Source organism: Sphaerodactylus townsendi, linkage group LG01 (assembly GCF_021028975.2).
Source record: "Sphaerodactylus townsendi isolate TG3544 linkage group LG01, MPM_Stown_v2.3, whole genome shotgun sequence".
NCBI lineage: Eukaryota > Metazoa > Chordata > Lepidosauria > Squamata > Sphaerodactylidae > Sphaerodactylus > Sphaerodactylus townsendi.
In genome coordinates this window covers 44,511,471-44,531,776 of record NC_059425.1, presented here as the reverse complement: position 1 = coordinate 44,531,776, position 20,306 = coordinate 44,511,471, and the positions used below count along the sequence as shown (strand labels likewise).

Sequence of the window (20,306 nt, the reverse complement as noted above, 5' to 3'; positions counted from 1 at the left end):
GTGTAGGGATGGGTGGAGGAAGGGAAAAGTGAGGATGATGTATGAGTCTGAAATTGTGTGCATCGAGGAATGCTGCTGTAAATTTCGTTGTACGTGGACAATGACAATAAAAATGCTTATGCTTATGTTGATTATTGTTTCTGCATTGGTTTGCCATATTTCATTGTTGTACTGCACATTATTGTTTATGAAACAGAGAACAGATTTAAAGTTCCTTTTGTTGTAAGTCTGGTGAATGGCAAGGGTCACAAGGTGGGATCACACTGTCAGAGACTTGAACTCCTTTTCCATTAATGATAATATCCCTCTTAAACTCTAAGTTGGGTTACACAACAACTGATTACAAAAGTTAAATCATGCAGTACACAGCCATCCTATTCCTTTTAAGAATGTGCCCTTCTGAGCAATTCTATTTATTTCAACTCTATTCTCTTCATAAAAATCTGTCTGAGCAATCCTGTTTTTACACATTCTGAGGAATGGGAGTAGCTTGAGAGCCTCTTTTCTTCAGGCAGGATATTCCACAAAATGGGACACACAACAGAGCAGGGTTGCCAGCTCTGGCTTGGGAATTCCCTAAAGATTTAAAGTCAGAACCTGGAGAAGGCAGAATTTGGAGGGGGCAGGGCATGGAGCTTAGTGGGGATACACCATTTCCTCCAGAGGTTCTGGTCTCTGTTGTGTGAAGATTCTGGGAGATCTTCAGCCTCCACCTGGGGGTTGGCAACCCTACAACAAAGAATGCTTACGTGCATGCAGTTGTCAGTTTCACCCATTTACACCTTCAGAAAACTTTGCTCAGATGAGCCTGTTTGTTGCAATGAGAGGGAGGGAGAGAGAGTACATCTTAATTTAAGGCTATAGCGTGTGTGTGTGTGTGTGTGTGTGTGTGTGTGTGTGTGTGTGTGTGTGTGTGTGTGTGTGTGTGTGTGTGTGTGAGAGTACATCTTAATTTAAGGCTATAGCGTGTGTGTGTGTGTGTGTGTGTGTGTGTGTGTGTGTGTGTGTTACATGACCTGCTACTAATTTTCAGACAAGTGAACAATGCAATCTGGGCTTCATTTCACAAGATGCTACCTTGAAGATAATAATACTTAACAGTTATATGACATGATATATGACCCCAGGGCTTGATGGAGTTGCCCTTTGGTCTTGCTGATGACAGTGGCGGCAGTAGCTGCCTTAATGGCAGTAACCAGACATAGAGAAAACCCTCATCCAAAGACCCCACTTCATTCTGGATCAGCACTGATTTTCAATAAGGGTGTTTATGAAGATTTCAGCCTAGTAGAAAACTGGGTGACTAATGTGAGGGAGAAATTTAGCAGGGCCAGGAGGAAAGAATTTCATCTGGCAAGCCGTTTAAATCAATCTGTCCTAATAAAGATGTGGTATTTAAAATGCCAGCCTCTGCCCATTTTGTTAACCATCGTGCATTCTCTGAGTATCCATGTCCTGCTCTGCCCATTGTGTAACATCCCTTGCCTTCCCTAGGATGCCCAAACCCAACTGTGCCAGTTTTCCTTGAGCTGAAAAAAGCTTCCTTCCGTTCTCTTAGGCCCCTTCCGCATATGCAGAATAATGCACTTTCAATCCACTTTCAATGTACTTTCCAGTTGTGTGGAACAGCAAAATCCACTTGCAAACAGAGGCGTATGGTGGGAAATGGTACCTGGAGACAGCTGTTCTCCGGGCGACCCCCGCTATGCCAGGGGGTGGGGCTCAAGAGGGTGGCTCCCCACCCCAAGCCCTGCCCCCGTGCTTATAAAAACAAAGGAGTCAAGGACAGAGCCTTTCAGTTCCTTCAGCTCTCCCTAGACGGGAGGGCAGAAGGGATTGCCGGCTGCGAGCCGGAGGCAGGCAAGGCTTGGGGGGGGGGGTGTCCTTGGGCTTCCTTTGCCCTGCCCACATCAATGATGACATGGGCGGGGCCAAGGAAGCCTGAAGACGACAAGGCAGCAGGACTTCCTGCTGCCTTGCCATCTTCCTGGTCACGTGGGGTGCTGATTTTGCACCTCCCACGTGACCAGGTTAGTGGCGCCTGGGGACAGAGGATACCCCTTGTCCCTAGGCAGACATGCCACTGCTTGCAAACAATTGCGAAAGTGTATTGAAAGTGGATTATTCTGCATGTGTGGAAGGGATCTCTGTCATGTGACAATTGCCTAAAATATTAGGGTCCTTTCTTTCATCTCTCTGAAATCTAGCAGTGATGATTCATCAGGGCAAGGAGTACAAGCCCTTAGGATTTCTTCTAAACTGAAAAGATCCTTTATGTCATTTGTACCCTTTCTGAAATTTTCATCCAACGTGGATTAAAAATAAATAAGATACAGATTAAAAGCACATTTCCCACTGAAATTGATAGAATAGAAACTGAAAACAAACAAATATGAATATAAAAACAAATGAAATGAGAAATAATGGAATTTTTCAAACAAAAATGAAATCAAAATAATTTTTTGCATCCCTCTAGAAGTTAATACATCAGATACTGACAATATTGGAAAGAATACAAAGAATCCAGAAGTACAAATGGAAGCTGAGTTCTCATTTATTAATTAAGTAGATGATGGAATCACAAGCAGACAGATCATCAAAATATCATTTATTGGTTTGTTTACATTCTATCTTGATGTCCACCCTCTTTTTCCTCATAGATATCAGCTGTCAGTATTGATCATAATCTTGATATTTTCAAGTATAAATTACTGTAAGTTAAAACTTTTTCTTGCACATATTTTTAGAATTAGCATTACATTGCAGCTGTTGTGTGTTGATTTATTTGAGTTTTAGAATTAAAGTTAAGAGGGGGGAATCAAAGGGTTTAGCATTCTGAATCTCAAATTCAAAATGACCCAGTGCTTAGTTTATCTGGTACCTTGCTTAAAACAACAACAGTGGTGGTTAAGGAATATTTGTTGTAGAAAAGCTTTGACTCGATAAAACAAGAATTCCGTGTCTGTTCTCCACTCTAAAATATTCTACATTTCCAGCTTGAGCTTTAGCCCTGGTGCTGCTGTGTAATGAAATTTACCATCCCACTCCAGGCCTTGTGTGTCTGTAAATTCTCCCTGCCCTTCCAACCTGGAACAGGACAAAACCAGCATGTTTAGTGAATTTTTAAAATATTTTTTTTTAATCTATGCCTACTTTCCACTCAGCTCATGGTACCAAGGTGGCAAGCATTAAAACATTTCATACATTAATAAAGTGTTTAAAATACAAATATTTAAAACACTGAAACAAATCATATAAACACAGATAAGCAGGGAAGAAGACTTCTAGAGTTAGTGAGGTGATGCCAAGGAAAACAGAAAAGTCTTCAGCTGCTGACAGAAAACAACAATAGAGGGATATGAAGAAATCTCCCTGGGGAGGGAGTTGCAAAGTTTTGGTGCCATGACCACGAAGGCCCTTTCTCAGATTGTCATCTGACTAGCTTCAGGAACTGGGTGCACCGGAAGCAGGCTCTCCGAAGATGACTAGAGTAGTTGGGGAGATTTATATGGGAATAGATGGTCCTTAGGGTATGCTGGCCCCAAGCCATATAATACTTTAATGATCAATACCAGCACTATGAATTATGACTAGAATAAATCTGGGCAGCAGTGTCAATGGAATAGGAAAGTATAATATGACCCATACATCCCTATGACCCACTCCAGTTGATGGTTTGACTACAGCATGTTGTACCAACTGTGGTTTCCAGACAATTGTAAAGGGCAACCCCACACACAGCACAATGCAAAATTCTAATCTAGGGCACAAACCAGTGGCAAAAATCTTCCTACCTAGCAAGGAATGAAGTCTGTTCATCAGCCAAAGCAGATGAAAGTTGCTCCTAAACACCTCTGCCACCTGTTTATCCAACAGGAGGTCCAGATCCGGCAGCACCCCCATACTACAAACAAGCTCCTTTAGGGGGAATGCAACCCCATCCAGAAAAGGAGACAGACATCCCAATTCCTAGGTCAAACCTTTCCCCCACCAGTAGCACCTCCATTTGTTTTACAATGACTGTTGCTATGTTTGGCTTACTAAACTGTTCTACCCTATTGATACTTCTAATTTATTCATCTCAGCAATGATCAAGCGCTGGAATCAATATGTTTGGCTTAAAGCTTGCACAAGTCTGCCACCTGCAGAAGCGCCACAATTCCTGGACAACATTAATGTTGGGAAATCCATTATTAGCAATGTGTGGATTAATAGGGATAGTTCTAGTTTACAGGGGAAGTTGGAGTGACTTAAGGAAGAGACATCTGTAAGACTGAGTACATTTTGTAGCTAGTTTGGAGCTAGCAGCCTGGCTGGCAAGACATGTAACAATGAACATTTGGTTGAAGTTGCTGAGCTAAATGAAGCAGAAAAAGGCTGAAAAGGATTAACCTGGGCTGAGCCCATTCTCTTGCTTATCTTTTAACCAACTTGAGACTTTTGTAAGCGAATTGAAAGTGTACACATATGTAACATTAATATTATAACTTAGCCTGTAACTGTTTTAGTGAAGTCAGCCTTCACCACAGTAGTTGTCTCCTGTGCTTGTAATAAACGTACACCGCAGATTTTTAATTCATTTGTTTTCACTGAGCTTTCTTCAGCACTAATACTAAGCCAGAAGTATCAGTGAAAGATGAATATTCTTCACATATATTCTTTACATCAAAGGAACAAGCTTACAGATACTTTCCTTTCAACTTACTTGTTTTCATTGAACTGACCGGTGTACTTTGCTCCATTAGGAAATATGTAAGTTCCTATTCCATGAAACATGTTGTCTTTGAATTCACCTTCATAAATGGCACCTGATGGATGCTCTAGCCTTCCTAAACCATTCATCTGATTTAACAAGAAATGAAGATAACAAATTTAATAACCATTCCTTAATGTGACTTATTTCCATACATTTAATAAATGTGAGGGTGCAGTTCAATGTACACTTATTGGGAAAAAAGTCTACTGAACATTGTAGGGCTTGCTGCCAAATAACAATGAATACGATCAAGACAGCAAAAAGCCCACTCATATGAGTACTCATGTGGAAGAAGTAGAAATGTACCTTATCATTCTCCCAGTTTCCTCTATATATAATTCCATTGGGTGTGGTATGTACTCCATGTCCATTTCTTTCAAGACTTCCCTCAAGGGTTCTTGTACATTCACCATCTAATTAAATAGGAGAAAATGTGGATAAAGAAACTCAGTAAAACTAATAATTCCATTTAATACACATAATAATTTGAACATACAGTATATTGTCAGTTAACTAATTTTACATATTTAGCCATCAGCTTATTGTTGATCACCATTTTCATACACACACACACACACACACACACACACACACACACACACACTCTGTTTGCAATTTCTGCTAGGTTTCTTCTTCAGTCTTTGGGGCCAGAAATTTAGGCCCCTTAGAATTTATGTTACTATTCCAGTTTTTAAAGAAGTCCTCAGTAGCTGTAGCCAGATCACTAACACTGTATTTTGTTACATAAGAAATTCCCCGCAACAGGGAAGCACAGTGGGTGAGGAGAAGCCTCCATTCGCTAGGTATTCCTTTCCTCATCGCCCCCCTTCTTAAACAGTGCCCTGTTACAGTTGGGAGCACTTTAAAATGTCACCTTCCCACTGAACATCAATTATTTTGAAGGTTCCCCAGTGTTCAATAACATCCCTTTCCACAGACAGTACAGAGTTGAACTGCCAAACTCCAAGCAGACCTTATAGATCTCCAGGAGAAAATGGAAGCTTGGGGCAGTAGAATTGGTGCATTATGCCTTGCTAAGTAAGGTCCCTCCCGGAATTCTGCCTTCCTAGGCTCCTCCCACCCCAATCTCCAGAAATTTCCCACCCCAGAGCTGACAACTATAGCACGAGATGCACTGTGAAATACTTCAGTTAAAGGAAATGCATTTCACCCCTTCTGGTTTCTCTTTTAGACTTTTGCCAGTGCAAAAGCTTTTAAATCCCCATCCACATTGTCTCCTCTAAGCAATATTCATAGTGGTTGTGGTGGGTTTTCTGGGCTTGTGGCCATGGCCTAATAGATCTTGTTCCTAACATTTCGCCTGCACCTGTGGCTGGCATCTTCAGAGGTGTATCACAGATTGAAGTCTGTTACGCACTGTGTCTAGTGAGAAGGGAAAGTTTAGTGTGGTTTATTTGTCCATGTCCCAGGGTGGGGAACCAATCAGTAAGTGTTTGGGTGAAACTTGCTATGCAAAGGTGTGGTTGAGTTCATTGTATTGCAGGTGGGGTTATCAGGCCATTTTTTAAGTACTGGTAGCCAAATGGACTGAGAACGGAACCATATGGTAAGCTCTCTTAGCCCTGTAATAGCCCTTAGCCCTGTGGTCCTCTTAGCCCTGTAATAGCAAATTTTTACATGGAACACTTTGAGGAACAAGCCCTGGAAACAACACCAAAAAAACCCACCATATTCACCTTTTGGACCCACGGAGAAGAACTAAACAAGTTCCTGGACCATATCAACAAGATCCACCCAAACATCCAATTTACTATGGAGAAAGAAAATGAAGGAAAACTGCCATTTCTAGATGTCTTAGTAATCCGCAAACCAAACCAACAATTGGGCCACACAGTATACAGAAAACCTACGCACACTGATAGATATCTACACAAAAACTCCAATCATCATCCAGGACAAAAAAAGAGCACCATAAAAACTTTGGTAGATTGCGCAAACAGAATCTGTGAACCCCACCTCCTTCAAGATGAATTGAATCACCTAAACTGGGCAATACAGGCTAATGGTTACTCTACTACAGACATAAGAAGAGCTGCAAAACCAAGAACAAGCCACATGAACAAAGATAAAGAGCCATCTAGAGGGAAAGTGTTCTTACCATGCATCAAGGGAACCACTGACCGCATAGGAAAACTAGTAGAAGAAGCCTGTACAAAACAATCTACAGACCTACTAAGAAAATTCAACAAATGCTATGTTCAGCAAAGGATAAGAGGGATCCTCTAGCTACTGCAGGAGTCTACCGCATACCATGTAGCTGTGGACAAGTCTACATAGGAACCACGAAATGCAGCGCTCAGACACGAATCAAATAACATGAAAGGCACTGCATACTATTTCAGCCAGAAAAATCAGCAGTAGCAGAACACATGATAAACCAACCTGGACACAGAATATTATTTGAAAACACAGAAATTCTGGACCACTCTGACAACCACTACGTCAGACTACACAGAGAAGCCATTGAAATCCACAAGCACATGGACAATTTCAACAGAAAGGAAGAAACCATAAAAATTAACAGAACTTGGCTGCCACTGTTAAAAAACACTAGAGTCAAGACAGTAACTAATCAGCTCCACACAAACACAGGATGCCCTCACCTATTGACCTTGCTATCTTAATTGTTACTCACAGGTATATATACTCCACTTGCTTTCCTACTATCAGATCCTCTGAAGATGCCAGCCACAGATGCAGGTGAAACGTCAGGAGAGAATGCTGCTAGAACATGGCCATGCAGCCCGGAAACCACACAGCAACCCATCTAACGTATTTTGTTATCTGAAAATATTTTACCGTACTTATCTTGATTTGGAAATATAAATGATATTTTATAAACTTCAGCACCTGTTGAAAGAGAATATTAATGTCACTGATCTTTTAGAAAAACATTAGTAACTCAAAACACTTTATATGTAAAATAAACAATGGCCTAATATATAGCACCAATTACATTCTTAATATATGAATAATTACATCATTAAAAGGGTTGAAGCTGTTTGGATACTTTAGGGGGAATTCTAGAAGAGAAACTGATCAGAGAAGAACTTAAAGATAATGATTAAAACAGTGCCATGTTGTTCCATTTGGGTGTTAGTTATTCCATACTAATTCACTTGGAGTACTAGGGTATTTGATTTTTTTTAAAATGTGGTATTATGAATGTCTTGTCATGTTGCCAATCTGTGCTGAAATGACTACTGTCACAGTAACTGGAATGGACTATGAATGCTAAAAATGTTGAAAACAGATAAAGCAGATGTTGAAAGCAGATGTTGAAAGCAGACAAAGCAGCTGCAACACTGGGAGACCAACTTGTTCTGTTCCCAGTTGCAGAGATTAAAGGACATACTGAAAGCTTGAGGGCACTGTGGAGGAATATTCTTACAGGGTTTGGGATGGTGTCTTGTGGAATTTGGGTGTTCAGATCCAGATGGATGTGAGGGAATTTTAGGGATTTTGATAAATGTCAGCATAGGATTCTGGTTGAAGGCTCAGGCTGGAGATATTTGGGATAAGAATTATGGTGAAATTCTAACCAAAGATACAATCTTCTCAGTTTATTTAGAAGAGTGTAACTATGCTTAAGATTGCACTATTGGGAAAAAGTGATAATAAAGGGATAGTCAAGACAAATCAGAGGTAAGGAGATTTCAATCAACAGGAATAAAAGGAGTGTGATCCAGGGGAAAACATGCAGATGTGCTAAACCTTAGTGGTCAATGTTTACAATTTTATTTATTCATTTTAGATAGTGCTTTTCGAGAAAACCATTCTCAGTTGCAGCGGGGTGTGGATCTGTGTTGAGCATTGGGAAGAGGGAACTGGTCAGTGCTCAGATATTTTCAATATGACTTTTCCTCTGCATGTACATCTCTGGAACAAAAATTGCCTCCAACAGTTTTCGGGATAAACTTTCTATACTTAAAAGGCTAAAAAGGTACACGCGTGCACCACCTCAAATGACCAGTGCAAGTCAGCGCCTAATACACGTGACAAACAGAACCATCTTTCAAACGGAGAAAGAGAGAGAAGAAGGGGCACATCCTCCATTGTACCTGCGCCTTTATTATTCATGGTATGGTTTGCAGCTAATTTGCAGATCTACCGGCCGGAAAATCCAGCTATCAGAAGGCTATGCTTGCGGTTGCCATAGACACCGTATTCCCAACGTTCCCGGAAGCAGACGAGAAATACCTTCCACTTCCGGCGGTGCGGGCGTGTTGGGGGTGGGGAGCTGAAAGTCGGTTCTGACAGAAGACCGGCATTGCAATAACGGAGCGCGGCGTGATGCATTTGAGGTATCTTTAGGCTTTATTGGGTAACAAAGTAACGTGGGTGGGGAGGGGCCAGACTGGGGTGCCCTTCGCGGTTTGGCGGGATTTGGGGAGCTCTGGAGAGCGTGTCATGTGGTTGGATTATAGAAGTTCTTCAATGGCAGAGCCATGCTTTGCAGGCAGAAAATGCTACCGGGTAGGTTACTTCCTAGCATCTCTAAATCGCTGCCTTCCCCTCCCCTTTACATTCAGGAAGCGAGTGGGACTGGAGAAGACCTCTGCCTTGGATACTAAAGTGGTATTGGTAGTTTAAGTAGATACAGCGATCCCGTAAGTTCATCTCAGTATAAATTGATATGTTTATTGAGGAAATGTAACTATGTGAGTGGATTGCTGAGGGTTAGGGTGTCAAGACTATGCAAAGAAAAACTGGTAACTCAGAAAGTGATATTTTTCTCGCATGAGGCTTTTTTCTTTTGAATTTTTTTCATTATGTAGTGTGTTGTTTCCCATTGTAATTCTTTGCACTTGTTGTTGCAACTATTATGTGTAACTTTGCCGTAATAATTCAATGTACTATCCATAGTTCAGCCATTTTAGCAACAATCTTATATGTTTGGCCAGTATCAGTACCCCTGCATCTCAGTGGTGGGCTGAAGCCTAAGAGAAAAGCTGTGCTTCTGGCAGGTGTTAACTAGGGCATGGTCAGGCAGGCCAGAGTCAAGGCGGGCAGCAAACAAAGGTGTAGTCAGGCTGTCCAGAGTCAAGGCACAGGCAGGAGGTCTGGCAGGCAGGCGGAGAGCCAGAATTCAGAGGAAGGCCAGGTCTGTGGAGCTTACTAGGAAGTATTCTTGTTGCAACCAGGCCAAGCTATGCCCAAGACAGAGCTTAAGTAAGTCACCCCTGCTAATGGGGCCTGCATCCTTTGTTGACTTAGTCCTCCTCTGATGCAGATGCCTCAGACTTCCAGAACATGGCATCTCACTGTGGGAGCCTTTGATCTGTGTTCCTAGCTACATCCGCTGAGTAGGGTGAGTACCTACTCTCACTATCTCACTGTCCTGACACTGGGAACTGTAATATGACAGGTGGCAGATCCCTAAAGCCTTGATCAAATCTAGATCAGTAGTTGCAAGCAGACAAAAAGCTTTAAGAGGCTGCCTCCGTTACTCCACTTTCCTTTTCTCTCCGTACTCTTCATTGGTATTTTGAATGGATATTATAGTTACTAGAGGAAGAGAGAGTCTTTATGCAGGATTCGATAAATCTGAAAGTGAACAGTACAAACCTCTGCTTCAAACAAAGGGGGTGCAGTCTGGCTTTACTTGTGAGTAATTTTACCCACACATAAGAAACCTGGAAGAAAATAAGCTGTACCTCCAAAGATGTGTAGAAGGTCTTTCTCTGCAAGGTTTAGCAGATTGGTAGATCAGGCAGCAAAAGGCTGCAATTCTCTGCTGAAGCTGGTGAAGGAGGGAGGAAAGAGGACATCCGGGGCTGCGAGCTGTAAGGCGGGTGCCTGATCCTGTCTCACTCTCCTAAAAGGAAAAAAAAAGAAATCTCTGCTGATCTGAGAGATGGGAGAAAGTTTCGTTTCACTTTATACACTTCGTTTCACTTTCTCCTTCTCTCTTTGAATAAAAGTTAGAGAGTGAACAATAAAATGGCATCAGCCTGCTACTTTACACTGAATCTGTAATACTGAACTGAAACATTGCATAGCAGAAGGCTGCCATCTGGCGGATAAGACAAAACTTGCCCAGTTTACATAGACTCTACCTGGATTTTGGAAGGGGGGGGGCTAACTTGGTCAATTTGGCTATTTTGGCTGTTCTGCTTTTCTTTTTCTCCCCCCTCCCCTTTCTTTTCTGGTGGATTTCTTTTGATTCTGTGAAACTGGTATTACTGGTATTCTGTTTTTAGATATTTGGACTTTATTTTTTGACATTTGGATCATTGGACATTTGGATCCAGACTTGAAATAGGATTTGGATTTCAACAAACTATTACCATAGTGGTAGGTCATTGGACTGTATCAAATATTTTCATTCCTCAGTCTTTTTTTCCCTTGTTATTGTACAGGTTTTTTATTTTAATTTTTGGTTCCTGGTTGCATTTTTTCCTGTTCTTTGGTAACATCTGGATTTTAAAAGGACTGCTTCCAACCCTTTTTTTCCTCTTTTGTTCTTACCCCCTAACAAGTAGCTAATTGAGCACTAAATTAGTAGGTATTAGTCTTAAATAATCTTTAGCTTAGTTTTTGGTTTGTAAACTAATAAATATTAACAAAAAATAATAAATTATCAATTTGGTTATATCTTTAATCCCTTTCTATATTTGCCTGGTGGCTATTTCCAAACCCCTTTGGACTAAACTTATCTTTATCCAAATCATTCCTGGTGTGGTGTTTTCTCCCCGTATGGGCTATAATAATGTAAAATAATTTTAATTAATCTCTATTATATAAAGTTATGTTTTATCACTTTATTACTTTTATTTTGTATGATTACCAAGGCTGTTTCCACACAGGCAGAAAACAGCACCCTAGGGACAGCTGCTGTCCCCCCCCCCCCAACCGGTGCAAAACACTGCTTTTGAACCTCACTCAGGGAGTGAGGTTTTTCAAAAGCAGCGTCTTCCCACCAGTGCAGTGCAAACCGCACCAGCAAGAGGGCGCTGCTTTTAGCCCCTCTGTGTCCCGTTTACTTACCTCTCCTCCCTGCACAGCTCTGGACGGCTGGAGGGACATGCCCACACTGCCCTCCGACCCCCGCCTCTGCGGTTCGCTGCAGCCTTGGGGCCACCCGCACAATCTACTGAGGAAGTAACCTATGAAAACGCTTTGCTATTGCGAACGGCGTTATAGATAGAATGGCCTTCTGCTGAATACTTTGTGTTCCAAAGAAGAAGAAATACAGCCCGAAAAACCCACCAGAACCAGAAGAATTGTTTGATTCATACATTTGTTGTATACTTTTGTATAGTGGAAGGTTTTGTGTTTATACTGTTCTAGATTATCAAGGCACCTTAATTACTCTTTCACCTCACTAAGTAAATGGTTTTGTTCAACACAGGTATTGTTGTATGGGTATAGATTGTAGTAGCAGTAAGACTGGCAGTGTTTTCCACATTTATAATTGCCATGCAGCTGGCCATGCAGCTGGGAGAGCCATCAGGCTCTGTCTGTCGCTCTGCCTTTGTTGGCAGGACAGGATTTGGAGCTTGTTCTGTTGCTTGCAGCTCTTGGTCCACAGTGCCTTCAGGCTCCACATCAGATTCGTCATAATTTATTTTCTCTTTATTTGTATTTTCTTTCTCTTTAGTGGTGGAAAATGAGTTCAAAGAGACGAGGACGAGCCAACGGAGGAGGTAGAAGACAAGGGAGAGGAGGAGGAGGAAGAGGAAAAGGAGGTGGTGGTGGTGATGGTAGACCTTCTTGCAAGCATCAAGCTAGTGGAAGCAGAAAAGGCTCAGATGAATGTTGGGATTATGGTGATGACTTCTGTGTTTTCGATCGAGCAAAAGATGTAGACAGGTCAGTCAAGTACTATAATCTAATGTTTCTAGAATTTCTTTACTCCTATTTTTGAATTCCTTGGATTTTTAAAGAGCCAGAATTGATAAGAGTAAATATTCAGCTGCATCAGCCTTGTTTGTTTAGTGGAGACCTCACAAAGACACATGCCGGAGGTCTTACTGACAACAGATTGCTCACTTAATGGGGTTTGTTTTTGTCTACTGAGGCTGGAGTGGGGTCCTCCTTGTGTTTATCATTAGCTACTTGGCACACATAACTAACAGTGCCTCTCCACTTTTGGAGACAGTACGCTGAATACCTGATATTGGAAACAAAGAGTGACTTCTGCTAATGATAGTCATACTGAGTGTCTTGTTACAGGTCAGAGAATCATAAATAAGTTCTAGTGGACTTTATTAACCTGACAGGAAACTTGATATATTATTAAGGAAAGGAAGATCTTCACTGATGAATTCCCTCAAAAAGCTGCTGTGGCTTTCACTTGTACTAATCTTTGAACTGATTGTGATTGCTATGAGGCTGTGCACAGCCCCTTTACAGATTGAATCCTGTTGATTTAGTACAGTGGTGAGAACTCTATAGCCGCACGGGTGCCAGGAGGTGGCACTTCAGAAACCCTCTCTGTGGGCAATGCGCAGCATTACCTAGGCTGGCCTGGGCCAAATGCTGGGCTCATTATTATTAAAGCATTAGAACCAGAGACCCTAGGTTTTGGGGGGAGCCAGTGTAGGTAACCCTGTTAAGCGCTGTTAAACCCCCACTGAGTTTCATGCAAAGAACTAAAGCACAGTCCTTTACCTGGGAGTAAGTTCAGTTGCTGGCAATGGGACTTGCTTCTGAGTAAACCCTCCTAGGGTCGTGATTCATCTGTTGGAAGAGTTGGACGGTTGCTTCAAAGCAAAGCCACCAACTACCACCAAGCTTACTCCTGAGTAATGCACGCCTCGGAGCCAACCGTTTTTTCTACACTAAAACCTCAGTATTCAAGTTAAATTGCCATGTTGGCACTTTGTGAGAAATAAGTGGGTTTTGGGTTGCAATTTGGGCACTCGGTCTTGAAAAGGTTTGCCATCACTGATTTAGTATGTCTTTCCAGAAATTTCCAGCAAAAGAACTTGGCTCTTTCCATATAACCTGTTTACAAGCATTCTTGATACTGCTAGCTGGCCACTGTTAAAATTAAAACTGTTAAAACTGTTTCATTAATGCTTTTAGAAGTATCATATTTTGTATATTTTTTAAAGTGTGCCAAGTGTTAACAAAGGAAATGAACGGACCAGACCTGGAAACAAAGCCAAGATGCCTCTTCAGACTCTGCATATGACTTCAGAGAATCAGAAGAGGGTGAAAGAACTTCTTCGTGAGCTCCAAGGCCAAGATCTCCCTGCTGGTTCAGAGTTGGTTTAAATATTTATTTAATATTAAACACACACACACACTGCTCTTCCATAGAACAGTTCTCATTACATGTTTCAGATCTAGGCTACTGAACCGGAAAAGTCTTTAACTTTAGTCATGAATCGTGATATTGTTTCAACGTTAAAATGTAAGGCAACTGTCTTTATCAAGCTTACTTTTATATCTGCTGTGCCATGTGGCCTTACCATGTTTCTAGAGAAAGAAACAAGTTATTTACTTATGTAAGGATGATTCCATACTTAGTGCCTCAAACACAGTTTTCTCCATATTCTGTCCTAACAGTAGCCTCTTGTCCAGAGTACAGGTTGCACATCAAAACAATCAGATCTTGTGGGTCAGCCATATCCTTTAAAACCAGCCATAACTTTTAATGATCCACAGTCAGAAGCCTTGCTGTAATCGATAAAACACAAGCTTATTTTCTTCTGAAATTCTCATGCATGCCCTAATGATGTACATTTGTAATATGATCTCTAGTGCCTCTTCCTCTTCTGAATCCAGCTTGAACATCAGACATTTCTCATTCCATATGTGGCAACAGTCTTTGTTGTAAGATGTTAAGCATCTTTTTACTTGCATGAGAAATTAATGGGATGGTCTGATAGTTGCTGCAATCTTTGACTTCTCCATTTTTGGGAACTGGAATGTAAATTGATATTTTCCAATCTGTGGGCCATTGTTTTGATTTCAATCTTTGTTGGCATATTCTTGTGAAGATTTTGATGGTCTCCATTTCTGTATCTTAGAATAGTTCAATTGAGATCTTATTTGCTCCTGATTATTTGTTTCTCCCAGTTGCTGTCAGCTCAGCTTTCATTTCACCTTCTAAAACTATAGGGTCTTCTTCAAAAGATTCTTTTTGGAGGGAATCTATCATCCTTTCATCTTTCTGTATAGTTTTTCAGTTTATTGTTCCTACCTGTTTTATTTTGTCCTATTGAGCTAATGTGTTTCCGTGGTGGTCTTTCAGCATGTCTAGCCATGCTTTAAATTTCCCTTTGATTTCTTGGATCTTGTGGAGCAGATCTCTTGTTCTTTTTTTTTTTGTTCTCTTCTGTTACCTTGCACTGGTTACTATAATAGTTCCATTTGTCTCTGTGTTGCCAAAGAAATGCTTTCTGTTGTCTGTGTATGATTGACTTAACCCTGAATTATGAGTGAGAAAGAAAAAGTGATATCGCCTTCTCCATGCTGCCCTTAGCATATCACTCTCACCCTATGTTCATTTCCTTTCTAAATTAAGAAAAATCATAAATCTTTAGTGTGTATCTTTGATATTACTGTTTTAATGTTTATTACCATCATTATGATTGTGATTTTATTATTCTTATGATTGTTGATTGTATTGAATACAATACTGATATTGTTTAACTGTTTGTGTAAGCCACCCTGAGTCAAATTTAATTAAAAAATTAATTGAATGACTACTCCAACCTTGTGACTATTTTAGCCCCCCTTTTCCACCTCAATCATTTAACTATGTTCAGTAAAATAAATGGCTCAAATCTCAGACTTTAACCATGGAACCTTTGGTTTTAAATGAAATTCTTATTTTTATTTTTTACTTTCAGGGTACTTGCATCAGGGGGAGATGATTGTGATGAACCAGATCACTTGGATGATGAGCAGAGTTTCTCAGAAAACGAGTTCGCTTCTAAAACTACCACAAGTGCTTCTTTTCAACCACCTCTGAACCACATCTCAGAGACTGAAGTGTCTTCTTTTGCTGTGAACAAACTTTCCAGGTAATTACTCTTCAATAAATATAGTAGAATGCATTAGTCAGAAAGTGGGGTTACGGTGATAGCTCTTCATGTTAATTGCAGTTATGCATAATTTTCAGAAATGTAGGATGTGACATAGAATTAACATCCAAAGCATTTTTAATTCTATATTTTTTTAAGTACATGTCTGGTCCTTATGATTGTTAAAACATTTCCAGTGGTGGTAGTGCTTTGGGATGGGGGTCAGGACAGTACACTTTTTCTTCTAACCCATCAGGAAAAGGTGGGGTAGAAATCGTATAAATGAAACCCACTTGTCCATCATTTCATAGAAACCTTGATCCATCTTTCCCTGCTCTTTCAAGCCTTTACCCTTTCCCAGATACATCCCCTCAGCCAGGAAATGTCCTTTCTCTCCAAAACATGCAGGAAATGTAAAATTATATGTTCTGAACCCCGCCCCCCAACAAAACAGAACAGTTATGCAAATGGAATCATGTACAAGGAAAGCAAATTTATACACATATGCCTAACTTATAAGTATTATTTAACTGCCAAAAACTCATGGTGTGCTCTCTTATTTCTTGGTCTCAGGTTAACTGCAACCATCTTTAAAAGTATGAGGTAGGTACTTACTGTTTTGGACCTCACCTTTACATTTCCTTCTTCTTTTAGGTACGGCTTTGATGGCGAACGATGCCAAGCAGTTCTGAAGTCCTATAATGGTAACATTGGGGCATCACTGGAGCATCTGCTGTTGCAGTGCTTCTCAGAAAAATTTGGACAGAGGATGCAGATCACAGAAAAAGCTGCTCAGACATCTATTGAAAACTGTTTGGAACAAAGACAGGAAGAGGCTTTTGCCCTCAGTTCCATCTGTGGTGACAAATTTGTGGAAAGAATTCAAAACAAAGTTTGGACAGTTATGTTGAACCTGACGTACCTCACAGTTATTCTCAGTCAGTCAAAACGAAGGAATGGCAATAGCAACAATGGGCTCAAATCGGCTTCCTTGGAAGTTTGTAAACATTACCTCCGAGGAGATTGCAGGTTTGGATCAAAGTGCAGATTCAAGCATGAACGTTCACACCAGCAACAAGGGCTCCCGAGCATTAAAGAAGATGCTCATCTCAGAATGAATATTCCTGTGTATGAACTTGAAATAAGATTTCCGGAGGGTAACAAATATCCCTACCAGCCACCCCTTGTGGCATTCTATTCTACGAATGAGAACTTGCCTCTGGCTTGTCGGTTACACATTGCTGAATTCCTGTATGAAAAGGCCTTAACGGCATCAGAGTCTAATGAACCTGTGGTTTATGCTTTTGTAACATGCTTAGAGGATGAAGCTGAGGTAACAAAATTGCTTACAAAGACTTCCCACAGATACAGTGTCCCTCCTCTGCTGACCACGCCTTTGGCAAGAATGCCAGCTGATGTTGATAAGCGAGCACTTTCAAATAGCTCATGTGTTTCATATCAGAACTCTGAAGGTACGTAGAATACTGTAAAATCCTTATTGAGGGAGATGCCCATGTATGCAATTGATGTTCCTGGGTTCTGTTCCCAGATCCAGAGCTCTGCTTGTGCTTCAGTGCATAATAGAGGACTTGCAAGTACAGACATTCTTCTTGCAATGCCGCTTAGAGATGTTGTAGGGAGGAAATAAGGAGGTAGCTGAATATTGTTTTATGCAGTTGTGTTGACTGGGCACTTACACACCTGTTGCAAACTTACCAGGTCCATGGTGGTTACTGTTAACGTGCAAGGGTATGTGATTCCATGTAACTCAGCCCAGGAAAACAGATTTCTTTTGGATACAAAATGTCATGATTCTCAATTCAATTCAGATCTTGTCCTCAGGTGGATAGTAATCACTGGATCATATAAAACACTACAGATTGCTTTAAGAAGGGTAAATTGCAAAACATTCTGTCCAGAATTTTGTAACTGATATATATTTCCATCAAAAATGAAAGAAGTCAGCCTGTTTGAGGATATTGAGGGGAATGTGCAGGAAATAGATGAATAAGGCAATAGAGGGTTGGATCCTACCAGCTTTACTGCTGGCAAAGAGAGAAGAGAGCGTAAACAGAAGATTTATTTTTCTTTTGAGCATGAGTGAATGCAAATGTAAGGGGGTGAATATTGGAGCAATCAGGATAGAGAATGTTGGAAGGGAAGGGCTGGAAAGGAGGTGAAGAAAACTTGCAGAATATTGGTTATAATAAAGTTTATAGTCATTCTTCCTGTTGCTTTCACTGGACTGGGCAGCTTAATGTGAGCATCTTCCTGCACATGAGTATGCTTATTCCATCCATTCAGATTAGTGAAAAAGTCCAGTATGTGGGAAGGCTTTTTGTCTTCCCCCTCATGCCACTTGTAAAATAAGTACTAAATTAGGGTGCTTGAGTACAAAGTTATATCGTTCATTTTTTACTCACTTGGACGCATATGTTCACATCTTCCCGTCTACACATAGTCGAGACAAGCAGAATTTTCCAAGGCGACAGAATTTGCCGCTGAAATGAGGTCCTCCAGGCCTACTAGTGCCATCTTAGACAGAATTGCACCCTTCTAGACTTATTGAAGGCAGTGGGCTTAGGAGGGCGTAGCTGCTTGGGGTTGGCTTGCCTGTAAACCCATTGTTTTGTCCTCTGACCGAAAAGGATCTTTGTTCTATTTCTAATTCCAGTTGTACGCTGTAGAAGAGTTTTGGCTGTTTTCAGATAACTTTTGTTGAGGAAACAGCAAGGCAGGCATTCAAATTGCAATATCAGATTGGTGCACAATAAAAAAAGGAGAAAGCAGATATAATCAGGGTGCTAAAAACATCATGGCTTATAGCTGCTGCTACACAGGAGCTCCTGTTTTCATGGAGAAATAGATAAGCATAAGCTTTCTAATCCTTTTTAAATATTTGCTTGTGGTGATGACGCCTTGACTCTTTTTCACATCATAATACTGATAAATCTAAGTTTTCAACTAGTGTGGTAGCTTTCTCTGTCATTTCTACTTTTTGGAAGACTTTAACTGATGATAGAGACTGGTTGAATTAATTAACTAATAAGACATTTATACCCATACTTTCTTCTCTCGTTGGCCCCCAAAAGGGTTATTCTTCCCCCCTCCATTATTGCAGTGCAGGAGAGTTAGAAGCAAATTTCTTCCATTGAGGGCATCCCCCATCCCCCAACCCCCCCAACCACAAGGCACAGAACTGTGTTCTGGATCACCTTGATACCATAAACTCAAGAATGTGAGCCACATGATTTGCCCAACTTTGAACTGGACCCATTCTCTGTTGCCGTCTGGTGTGTATTCCTGTGTGGTGTAGAGATTAGAGTGTAGAGTCTCCACTCTGCCCTTCGAATCCCCACTCTGCCGTTCTCTCTATTTTAGATTTTTAGACCGCCCTCCCCCAAAGGGCTCAGGGCGGTGAACAATTTAAAATACAATATAACAAAGTAGTCATATTAAAACCCATACATAATTAAAACCATTAAAATAATAAATACTATAAATAGGAACTGTATAACAACAGACGGCGATAAAACCCCTGTTGAGGTTTTGGGGTGATCTTTGGCCTGTCATTCTCTCTTAAGCTGATCTACCTCACTGGGGAAAACAATGGGATATAAATGAAGTAAATAAATAAAAACATTCACTTATGATATTGTGTCTAAGCAATGCAAATTTAAAACAATTGATGCAATACAAAAAAAGCTAAAACGAAAGAGTGGCTTTGATTGTTGAACTTAAACAATAAAAGGATCAGTGCTGGGATGTTTGGCATATATAGTGGAAAAAAAATTTTTCTGTCTTAAGCTACAAAAGAATTAGTATTGGAAGAAGAGGAAGAGGATGGGGAGGAACCACAGCGTGTTCACGTAGAGAGTGAGAGTTACGTGAACTTCAAAAAGAGTCTTCTGAGGAGATGCAGCACTGAAGCAATGGCCACTGGCAAAGAGATTGCTAAAATCTGCAAACAATTCAGCTTAAAGAAGGTATATCATTTAATTGTAAAACAGAAGATGAAAGAAAAATGAATGTTATTTGTAAAGTTATTTTCAAATAAGATAATCTTTTAAAAAACTAGCCATTTGTATGTGTAATTTTTGAACAGATTTCTGCTATAGTAATCTGAGGTTCTACTAAGATAAGTGAATCCCTGATATCTTTTTGCTTTTTTAAAAAATCCCTACTGTATCATGGGGCTATTTCTCATATTTCAATGTAAGGCTTTCCAGTCCTCTGTAAAATTAATGTGGAATCAGTAGCACTTAGATCTATTTTCCACTTTCCTGGAAAGTGTTATTAAAGCAATCCAGAGTTTGGGACTTAGACATTTTTATGTAGCCCCTCTTGTTAACCTGCAAGTAATATTTTTAAAAGGCTTGAATAGTATCACAAGTCACTTACTTTTTATTCATAAAGTAGAATGCCATGTTTTTGAATTCATCTATTTTGCCACTGGCATGGTCAAATGCTGACAGCACGTCTGAGGGTTCGGAGAAGGCGACTGAGGCTCAGGGAAGTTCTTGTGGTTCTCTGCGGCCAGACTGTAA

General features: G+C 40.6%; 3 protein-coding genes across 8 annotated transcripts in view; 1 reads left to right on the top strand and 2 right to left on the bottom strand.

Moving 5' to 3' along the window:
* Positions 1 to 776, bottom strand: part of ARHGEF33 (Rho guanine nucleotide exchange factor 33) — a 33,538-nt gene extending 32,762 nt beyond the window's left edge. The window contains 1 exon segment of the mRNA XM_048504777.1: positions 750 to 776. Within this exon segment, the coding sequence (XP_048360734.1) occupies positions 750 to 776 (27 nt within the window).
* Positions 777 to 2,538: 1,762 nt separating this feature from the next.
* On the bottom strand, positions 2,539 to 8,950 carry MORN2 (MORN repeat containing 2). 3 transcript variants are annotated; one of them, XM_048481805.1, is made up of 5 exons: positions 8,839 to 8,950; positions 7,577 to 7,627; positions 5,063 to 5,169; positions 4,706 to 4,842; positions 2,539 to 3,087 (listed from the first exon to the last, which is right to left on the bottom strand). In XM_048481805.1, the coding sequence occupies exons 1-5, from the start codon at positions 8,855 to 8,857 to the stop codon at positions 2,985 to 2,987; spliced, it is 417 nt and encodes a 138-aa protein (XP_048337762.1). In that variant the 5' UTR covers positions 8,858 to 8,950; the 3' UTR covers positions 2,539 to 2,984. The 3 variants fall into 3 exon arrangements, with proteins under 3 accessions (XP_048337762.1, XP_048337772.1, XP_048337780.1); XM_048481815.1 differs by having other exon boundaries at positions 7,586 to 7,627; XM_048481823.1 differs by lacking the exon at positions 7,577 to 7,627 and having other exon boundaries at positions 8,839 to 8,949.
* Positions 8,951 to 8,989: 39 nt separating this feature from the next.
* Positions 8,990 to 20,306, top strand: part of DHX57 (DExH-box helicase 57) — a 41,194-nt gene continuing 29,877 nt past the window's right edge. Inside the window, exons 1-8 of one of the 4 annotated variants that reach the window (XM_048481741.1) lie at positions 8,996 to 9,081; positions 9,310 to 9,387; positions 10,011 to 10,088; positions 12,381 to 12,592; positions 13,840 to 13,992; positions 15,586 to 15,759; positions 16,414 to 17,231; positions 19,567 to 19,745. In XM_048481741.1, coding sequence (XP_048337698.1) covers positions 12,390 to 12,592; positions 13,840 to 13,992; positions 15,586 to 15,759; positions 16,414 to 17,231; positions 19,567 to 19,745 — 1,527 coding nt within the window. In that variant the 5' untranslated portion in view covers positions 8,996 to 9,081; positions 9,310 to 9,387; positions 10,011 to 10,088; positions 12,381 to 12,389. Of the gene's footprint in view, positions 9,082 to 9,309; positions 9,388 to 10,010; positions 10,089 to 11,000; positions 11,075 to 12,380; positions 12,593 to 13,839; positions 13,993 to 15,585; positions 15,760 to 16,413; positions 17,232 to 19,566; positions 19,746 to 20,306 lie in introns of those variants that run through there. The other 3 variants (XM_048481750.1, XM_048481759.1, XM_048481768.1) reach the window with 3 other exon arrangements.

Coding starts and splice junctions, on each gene's coding strand:
- MORN2 (XM_048481805.1), bottom strand. Junction 4,843..5,062: donor GAAACTGGGAGAATGATAAG/GTACATTTCTAC, acceptor TTGTTAAATCAG/ATGAATGGTTTAGGAAGGCT. Junction 3,088..4,705: donor GGTCAGTTCAATGAAAACAA/GTAAGTTGAAAG, acceptor GTCCTGTTCCAG/GTTGGAAGGGCAGGGAGAAT.